Source organism: Octodon degus, unplaced genomic scaffold, assembly GCF_000260255.1.
Source record: "Octodon degus isolate 3935 unplaced genomic scaffold, OctDeg1.0 scaffold00146, whole genome shotgun sequence".
Lineage (NCBI taxonomy): Eukaryota > Metazoa > Chordata > Mammalia > Rodentia > Octodontidae > Octodon > Octodon degus.
The window spans coordinates 7,099,714-7,108,745 of record NW_004524722.1 but is presented as its reverse complement, the minus strand read 5'-3'; the positions used below and the strand labels follow the sequence as shown (position 1 = coordinate 7,108,745).

The following is a 9,032-nucleotide window of genomic DNA, read 5'->3' as shown; positions in this document are numbered from 1 at the left end:
TTTGATCCTCCTGCTGAAGCATCCCAAAGTACTAGGGTTACAGGCATGCACCACTACCCCTAGCTAAACAGTACTGTTTTGCATAACCAAAACCTAATAGAAATGCAGAGACAGGACAGAATTGTAGTTTCAAAATCATGTGCATGGACCTTTTTTTTTTTTTTTTTTAATAAGGTCTTGCTATGTAACCCCAGGTGGCCTTGAACTTGTGAGCTTGTGGGATGTTCCTGTCTCAGCCTCCTGGGTGCAGGGACTATAGGTGTGTGCCACTATGCCTGGCTTAAGGCAGGAGTATTGTGATTTCAAGGCCAGCCTGTACAATTTAGAAACATTGTCTCAAAAAGTAGGACTGGGAATGTAGTTCACACGAGGCCCTAACTTTTGCAAAAACAATACAGAAACATCTTAAGTTCAGAGAGGAAACCAGTTTTTTGAAAAGGTAGGGGTTGGGAGGGAAGGCCTGGATTTACACAGAGGACTGGGTTTTCCCATTGGAATCAAATGACCCCACCAAAGACTTAGCTAGGGGTGGCAGAAACCAGTGCAGGGAGCCAAAGGGAGGCGTGGCTGAGCCCTGCCTCTGAGCCTCCTCCTCACTGGCTCTTCCAGGCATTACTGCACACCCATGTTTGTCTCCCTTTCACTTGCCACCTTCTGCAGACCTGCATCCTGTGACTGCCCCACCACCTCCTTGGTGCTGCTCTGCTCAGGTGGAGCTTCAGGGCCAGGGGTTTCTAAGCTCAGTTCCTGCTCTGTCCACCTTGCTTTTTGAGCAGCCTTCCTGAGGCTGCTGTATTTATTCCTTAGTTGTTCACACATTCACTCATGCTGTTCATTCAGCAAGTGATTATGGAGTACTTGATTTATGCCAAGCGCTGTTAATGAGCAAAACTAAGAAAAGCTCCTGTCTTCATGTAGCTGACATTCTAGCAAAGAGAGGGTGATAATAAGATGAGTGCATTATGTAGGATGTTGGAAGGCAACCGCTGATAAAGAACTAAGAAGCATAAATGGCAGGGGCTGGTGGCAGTGAGGGCGTCGGTTTTAGTTCTGGTTATTACCAGATCTGGCAGCCTTTCTCCAGCCCACATCCTTCATTGTTTTTGCCCCTTTGCTGCCAACCCCTCTCAGACTTGGGCCAGACTGCACCCCATGGTTCCCTACATACTCACTTTAATTTGGTGCCTCTCCTACACCTGTGAACTTTGAGATTTCCTATTACCCTGGCCTAAATGTCATAGCTGTTGCATCCCTCTGCCTTGCCTTTGAGACGCTGCGGTGTGGCTTTGTCCCTCCGCTCCTGCCTGTGTTGTCACCCTCCTGTGGACGTGGTCTCACCAGCTCAGTCCTTAGTTCTATCAGTGCAGTATACTGTCCCAAGCAGCCTGGAGGGCGACGTATACATCTGGCTTTCTTCCACACATTAGCCCTGTGTTAGAACTGGGGACATAAACATGAATTAAATATTGGTCTTTGTCCTTAAGATGGCCACAGTCCAGTGTGGAAAAAGGCTTTCCAGAAGTTAGAAGATACCGTGGTAAGTGCTGTCTCAGGCTTGTCCTCTCCCTTCAGCGAGAAGCCTTCCCAGGCAACACATGAAAGATGGGAACCCGGGTTTCCCAGACAGCCAGAGAGAGGGCAGGGGTGCCCCAGACAGGCTTCTCCACCAATCACAGTCTGTCCCAGGAGGGCGTCACCTTCTCTTGCTTTGTATTCTCCATCTGCCTGGCAGGCCATTTGCCAAGATTAGATATTAATAAATGACACACAAATCACTGGAAGCTCAGAGAGCAGTCAAATTATGAGGCTTGACGGCTTGGATGAGGCCAGCGTTCGGAAGGCTTCACGCTGGGAAAAGAAGTCTGGCCCTGGGCCAGCCAGAAGTAAGATGAAGAAAGCCCAAGTGGGGAGACACTTTCAAGGAAGACGCTTGTCCTCTCGCTTCCTCCTCTGTCCACAGAGGTGCCACTGCCACGTGGTCTACTCCTGGGATCTGGAGATGGCCCTCAGAGGCATGTGCCTCTGTGTTGGCACTGCAGGGACACCAGCTCCCGTCACCTGCCTGCCAGTGGGGACTGGACCCATGTGTCCTCCAGGCCGTGCACTCTGTTGCCTCTTGGCTGCATTCAGGCAAAAGTGGGACATGTGTACGAGCGCAAGTGTGGAAGGCAGTTTGGGGCAGAGAGGGTCAGTGTGTTTTAAGAGAAAGAGAATTTACTTAAAAGCCAAACTCCTTGGGTTCCTTGTGCACTGAGCACTTTCTAGAACTTTTCGGGTAAAGTTAAAATTTTGAAAATGCTTCTAAGGGCCGGCCAGAGAGTTTAGTGGATTCAAACGCCTACTTAGGCAGATGCAGGGGCCTGGGTTCGATCTCTGGCTCCCTGTGCCAGTCCTACCCTCAGGGCATGCTGAGGTGGAGATTGAGACTGGGCGTGGTAGCACCTATAATCCCAGCACTTGGGAGGCTGAAAAATAGAAAGGATCACTATAAATTCAATCTGTGTAGTGAGACCCTGTACTAAATACATAAAAAAAGAAAAAAAAAAAAAACAAAACAGAAAATGCTTCAAGTTCTGAAAACTATAAGTGTAGAAAAGGCTAAAGGGAAGGAGGTCCTCATCCATCAGTGTAGCTTAAAGCATGTGACCTAGTCTCACGAACGTTCGGTTTTCTCACCGTGGAAATGGTAACGAAGATTGTATGGGAGCCTGTTGTGGGGGCATAAGTGAGTAATCCAGTGTAGTGACTTAGCCCAGAGTGACAGAGTACCCTCAAGTGGACGCCCTGACAATAGTTGGCTCTTGGCTTGCCTGACTCGGGAGTCATCACAGTACAAAGCAGCCTCGCGTCTCACATGGATGAGCACTGAGAGCAAGAGCTGGGGCTCCGACAGTTTAAGAGACGGAAGGGGCAGAGGGAATGAAGGGAACCAAAGCTAGGTCTCAGGCAGAAGAGAAGCGTCCAGCCCCAGAGATGGAGGGATCGACACCCAGGAAGAGGGACCTGGACCACATTGTCATCAAGGCTACGGTGGTGGCAAGGGGTGGGGCAGGTGCCCTGAGAGCTGCGAGGGCTGGGGCGGAGCTGGGGCATCTTCCCGTCTTCACTGGTGCTGTGTTTGTCTTCCAGGAGTAGATGTAATCAACGGGGCCCTGGAGTCAGTCCTGTCTTCCAGTAGCCGCGAGCAGTGGACCCCAAGTCATGTCAGTGTGGCCCCTGCCACCCTCACCATCTTGCACCAGCAGGTAAAGAGCTGGGGTGGAAGGCTGGTTGTGTCTTGCCATGGAGGGGAGTGTCGGGGCAAAGGGAAGAGCTCCCACTAAGGTGCATGTGCCCCAGGGGAGCACAGGGCTGGGGGTGTTCCTCACTGGGCTCCTTCCCTCCAGACAGAGGCAGTGCTGGGGGAGTGCCGGGTGCGCTTCCTCTCCTTCTTGGCTGTGGGCAGAGATGTCCACACATTTGCGTTCATCATGGCTGCTGGCCCAGCCTCCTTCTGCTGCCACATGTTCTGGTGCGAGCCCAATGCTGCCAGCCTCTCTGAGGCGGTGCAGGCTGCATGCATGGTAAGCAGGTAGGGCAGCAGGGTGGGGGCCTGGCTAGCATGGGGCAGGGTAGAAAGTGACTGGCCCATTTGCCTCCGCAGCTCCGCTACCAGAAGTGTCTGGACGCCCGCTCCCAGACCTCCACCTCCTGCCTCCCAGCACCCCCTGCGGAGTCTGTGGCCAGGCGCGTAGGGTGGACAGTGCGCAGGGGTGTCCAGTCACTATGGGGCTCCCTCAAACCCAAACGTCTGGGGGCTCAGACCCCATGAAGAAACCCCCATATACCCCCACTTGCTTGTGTAGGGCCCCAGGGAACTCAAGGGTGTGGGACAGGAAGGGGCCCTGATGCTGTTTCTAGGCCTCAGGTCCCCCAAGCTGCCCCTCAGGAGTAGAGGTTCCCTGCCCAGGGGCTGGGGGAGAGAGCTACTCCCATCATGGAAGCACTGGATTAATGACGAGGAGCAAAGAAACAAGGCCAGCCCTGGGCTCTCCATCCCCAGCACTGGAGGTGGGGCAGGAGGAACTGGTCCAGGCCAGGCTCCATCCTCATAAGGCCCAGAAGGGTCAGGAGGGTGGGACGAGTGTGGGCATGGGTCCCCTCTCCCCCACTCCGTGGGCACCTCCGCTGTACTGATATCACTAATAAAGCCTGTCTGCGCTGCCATGTGCCTACGTGTACCTGTACCACACCAGCCCCTTACCAGCCCCTACATTATGGTCTTATTGCCAAGGTGCATTTGCCCCGCTGCTTAGAAGGAAGAAACTGGAACAGTCATAGAGGGGTCTGGAGTCCAAGTCTCTTATCTTTATTTCATCAGCCTGGCAGGCCAGGTAGCAGCAGCATTGACCTCAGGAGACAGCTCCTGTCTGGCTGCTCGGGGCACTTCTGCTTCTGTTCCCCACTGTGAGAGGACAGCAGTCAAGGTCCGGGCACATACAGAGCAGCCAGGCCTTCTCCCAGATGCGGCCAGACTGGCTCCAGGAAGAAAGTTCCAGTTTTTGGGCATATCTGGGGCCCAAGATAAGATCTTGCACAGGATGTTCTTGCCACGTTGAGTGGCAGCAGCACTGGGCTTCTGCCCCTTTCCTAAGACGAGCATTCCCGACTATGGGCTCTGAGGTCCTAGCAGAATAGGGGCCTCGGTGACCAGTGCTGGACCTCTGAGAGAGACTCATTCGGCACCAGGTGGCGGCAGAGAGCAGGGCTGTTGGATCGGGCAGAGAGTTGGGCGCACAGAGTGGTAAGGCGACAGGGTGTGCCACAGGGCTCTGTGGGTGGGTGGCCTTTATGGTAGAGAAACCAGAAGGTCTGGAAGAGCTGCGTGTCATCCCGCATGCGGTACACCAGGTTGTGCCAGGCGGCCGGCAGCAAGTTGGGCAGCCCGTAGGTTTCTCGAGCCCGGTACAGGCGCTGCCAGTGTGGTGTGGCTCCAGGCGCATTGGCCTGCGTCAGGTTCAAGATGTAGGTCTCATGGTCCAGGACCACGTGGGAGCTCCCAGGGTAGCTTCCATCCACTTGGTAGACCCGGTAACCTGCAAGGAAGCAAGGCTGGCTGGAGGGAAAAGGAATGAAGGCAACTCCAGGCAGGACCACTTGTCCAGGCTGCCTCTGGCTGCCTTGACCGCCACCCCTGGGGAGAGGGGCTCTTCTACCTCACTCACCAGGGTTGAGGCCAATGTAGGTGGTGGCGCTTGGTGCCAGGAAAGCCACAGACAGAGGCCGGCTCAGAGTCTCCTCATCGTAGAAGATCTCAAACTCATCCACATGTGTGTGGCCAAAGAACTGAGCAGCCAGGGTGTTCTCATACCTGGGCAGAAGACATGAAGTAGTCAAAAGATGGGGGACAGAGGTCTGGGGGGCTTCTCTTTCTTCACCTTGTTCCTCCTAGCCTGCAGCACCACAGCGACAGTGAGATGCTCTTCAGCCCCTCTTCTGCTCCTTTACCTCCTCCTCCCTCTTACCTGGACACAATTCGGTAATAATTCCAGCTCCAGCTCTTCAGGCAGTGCCCCGGGGGGATGTGGCCGATTATATGCACCTGGGGGAAGTTAAGGGCAGTTATCAGGCTATCACAGGATGAGACAGTGGCCGTAAAGGAGGGCTTGGAAGCAAGGCCTTCTGAGGGTGACCATGAAGGAACCCACCCCCAGCGTTGTCGGAGCACCAAGAAATGAAGCTTCTCTGCTCCCAGTGCTCCAGTCTGGAAGCAGGCTGCTTCTCCCTGAGCCCTGCAGCACCCACTCTCCCAGGTTCCCACCACTGGCCCTCACTTTGTCTCCTCGGTCCTCAGCAGCCTGAAGCTCCCCTACGAGCCACTGGAGCTGTCCAGCAGGGTCTGTGGAGTTGATCAAGAGCCAGAAGTTCTCACGGGAACAGAAATTCATATTGAGAGAGATGAGGCGGAGGCCAGGGCGAGGGGAAAGGGCATAGAATCCCCCAGTTCTGAAACAAAGTGACGTAGGTAGGGAGGTCAGCAGTGGTTTGTGATCCTGGCCCTGCATGTCCAGTCCTGTGCTAGGCAGACATACATGATGTCATCACATTTGAGGAGCTCATGTTCTAGCTAAAGCCCAAACAGCACTAATTATGGGGCCTGTAAAGCAGAGAAGAGTGGCTTAAAGGGTTGAAGGCTCCAAGAGCTTGGGGGAGGGGTCAAAGTGAGCTAGAGGCAGAAGCAGAGGCCTTTCTGAGGGAGGATGACCTGGGCTGGGGAAAGAGGGGAAAGAGGGGAAAGAGGGGGGAATTGCTTTAGAGGCCACCAGCAACATATGGAGTGAGGAGGTTATGCTGCCAGCTGTGTGAAAGAGGACCACTGGAGATAAGATAAGGGTTACAAGGAAGGTGGAGTCAGACCAGAGGAGCTGAGGACTGGCTCTGGAGTCAGACAGCATGCAAGTTCCCTGCCTCTGCCTTCAGCCACCCTTCTGTTCCCTTGAGTTTCCAAGAACTTTTAATGAAATACCTGAGGGTGTGAAGGGCTTCCGCAGGCAACCAGGGCTTCCAGGTCTGGGCCATGGCCTCATAGAGCCAGTTTGAGGACTGGTTGCCCCGAATGAAGGGGGGAGGGAAGCTGTTGACAGGAGTGCTCTCATGGTTGCCCACAGCAGGGTAGACAGGCACAGGCCCCAGGAACTTCCTCACGAGGTCGGTGATGGTGCTCAGGGCCCGCAGCTGATCCTTGCGGGACTGCTGCCAGACGTCATGGGCAGGGATGTCCCCTGTCCAGTACACCATATCAAAAGGGCCTGCTGCGCCCAACCCGCTCAGCATGCTTTCCAGGGTGCGCAGTGGCAGGTCACACTTGCTATACTCGCCCCAGTATCCAGCCCCTGGCTTCGAGGTAGGGGGCTGGCCAGACCCCCGGCGGCAGCATAGCGGGTCCACACAGTTAGGATCTGTGCCCTCCAAGTAGTCATGGTCCCAGTGTAGGTCAGTGAGGAAGAGGATACGGCTGACAGGGGCACCTGGGAGAGGTGGGCTGGGTGGCTTAGGGGGTGGCTTCGGCACTGCTGGTAAAGAGATATTCCACGAGGAGAAAACGTCCCAGTGCCCACAGGTGGAGCCCAGGAGCAAGCCACAGGCCTCAGAGGGGCTGAGCACGGAGCGTGTCCACACGTCCACCATGTCCTTCTCAAAGAGTCGCACAGCGGACTGGCACACGTGGGGGGGCGCTATCTTCAGCAGCTTGCAGATGGAGGTGGCCATCGAGCCCAGCCGCTCCACGTTGGGCTCCTTCTGTGGTGGGAGGCACCAGAGAGGGATCAGAGACACAGGGGCTGGGCCACACCTGCAGCCACCCCTGGGCCTCCCTTCACCAATAGGGCTGGGCTGGAAGCCGTGCCACCCTGGATGAAGAGACAGGAGAGCCTCCTACCCAGGGCCCTGTGACTCAGGAGGCACCGACGTCCTTCACTTCCTCTTTAACTCTGTGACCAGCTCAGGAAGATAGCTTTCTCAGGCACTGTCTGACCTTTCTTTCCACTCACTTTGCAAAGGTCACAGTGGGTGGCGGTGGCATCTGGGGTATCCCCAAAGAGAAGCAAACTCCCCACAAAACGCATCCTATATGCGCCAACCCCAGCGCCCCCCACAGCTCACAGCTGCTCACCTTCAGCCCGAAGTCGATGGCGGTGAACAGGCCTTTGCAGACGGGGCAGGAAAGGTTCCACCATCCGAAAGCCCCCTGCAGCTGGGGCACAGCGCCACTGAACTTGGCAGGGTAGCTTTGGGCAGGAAGAGGATGAGCTCCGGCAGGGGCCCAGAACCCCATGGAGTCGGGCAGGACCAGCACCAGCGTTAGGCCCAGGCCGACCCACAGGCTCAGGCCAGGGTTCCCCGGGGGTCTCTTCCGTCCCTGCTCCCAGCCGGGCCCACTGTGGCCGTGGGCCGGCGACAGTTCGCGGCGGTGCATCTCCAGGCTCCCCGGACACAGCCGGTCCGCCTCCGGCCCGCACCGGGAAGGGCCCTGGCTGGGCCTCAGGGCCCGGGGCGCTGGGGACACAAAGTCCCCTCCGCGGCACTCGCTTAGCGCCGGCTCGCCGTCACCGAAGGCAGCTCCGCCCCTTCCTGTGGGTCTGGCCGACAGCTGATCGGGCGCGGCCCGCGTCTTGTCAGCTCCGCGCGGGTCCCGCCCCGGTCCCGCCCACCTGCGGTGATAGTGCGGGCAGGGCGTCGCCTGGTCGCCCGGGACACAGGAGGGGCAGCGGGCGAGGGGGAGCCGGAGGAGGCCCGGCTTTCCTGCGCCGCCTCCGCCCCGGGCGCCGCACCCTTGGGTGGCCCGAGCCGGACGCCTTGAGTCGCCTTTGACTGACTTCTGCGAAGGGAAGGGGCGGGGCTCCCTGGGGACGGCCCGAGGAGGGGAGCGGGGGCTCGGGCTGGGGCCGCGGCGGGAGGCCGAGCCGGCTGGCCTTGGGGCTCCCCGCCTCGGGCGGCCGCCCGGGTGGAAGCCGCCGTTACTGGGGTTTGCTTTTTGTTGTCTCTTTCAGCACTGGGTGTCGAGCCCAGAGCCTTCACGCTGAGCTCCACCCAGCCCTTTTTGTTTATTGTTTTATCACGAGACTGTCAGCTAAGTCGCTAAATGGCCCGGGTTGGGCAAACATTACAATCCTTAGCCTTCCAGAGTGTGTGGGTTACAGGACTGCGATCGCAGGGTGCTGCCTCTTTTTTTTTTTTAATACCCGGAGCCAGGATCTGTCTGTACTTCAGGCTGGCTTGGCCTTGCCCTAACTCGGGAGCCCAGGCTGGCCTCAGGGTTGGGACTATCTGCCTGCGTTCAGGGCCCTACACCTCTCCTGAAGAGGGTATTTATATTAACTTTAAGAAGGTATTTATGTTTATAACAAAATTTATGGCTTTCCTCAATTCTCACTAGTTTCTTTTTCTTTTCTTTCCTTCTTCTTTCTTTCTTTTTGTGGTACCGGGGATTGAACTCAGGACCCTACGCTTGCCAGGGAAGCACTTATTCCACTGAGCCATCTCCCGGACCCCCT

At 56.5% G+C, this 9,032-nt stretch overlaps 2 protein-coding genes across 3 annotated transcripts in view; one reads left to right on the top strand and one right to left on the bottom strand.

The window, feature by feature from the left end:
* Apbb1 (amyloid beta precursor protein binding family B member 1) overlaps nt 1-4,210 on the top strand; it is a 25,223-nt gene extending 21,013 nt beyond the window's left edge. For both annotated transcript variants that reach the window (XM_023702157.1, XM_004642028.3), the window contains 3 exons: nt 3,130-3,245; nt 3,387-3,563; nt 3,644-4,210. In XM_023702157.1, coding sequence (XP_023557925.1) covers nt 3,130-3,245; nt 3,387-3,563; nt 3,644-3,811 — 461 coding nt within the window. In that variant the 3' untranslated portion in view covers nt 3,812-4,210. The remainder of the gene's footprint in view (nt 1-3,129; nt 3,246-3,386; nt 3,564-3,643) is intronic.
* A 115-nt stretch (nt 4,211-4,325) lies between these two features.
* On the bottom strand, nt 4,326-8,320 carry Smpd1 (sphingomyelin phosphodiesterase 1). Its single transcript, XM_023702158.1, has 6 exons — nt 7,652-8,320; nt 6,506-7,278; nt 5,814-5,985; nt 5,505-5,581; nt 5,205-5,350; nt 4,326-5,075 (listed from the first exon to the last, which is right to left on the bottom strand). The coding sequence occupies exons 1-6, from the start codon at nt 7,952-7,954 to the stop codon at nt 4,666-4,668; spliced, it is 1,881 nt and encodes a 626-aa protein (XP_023557926.1). The 5' UTR covers nt 7,955-8,320; the 3' UTR covers nt 4,326-4,665.
* Between the last annotated feature and the right edge of the window lie 712 nt (nt 8,321-9,032).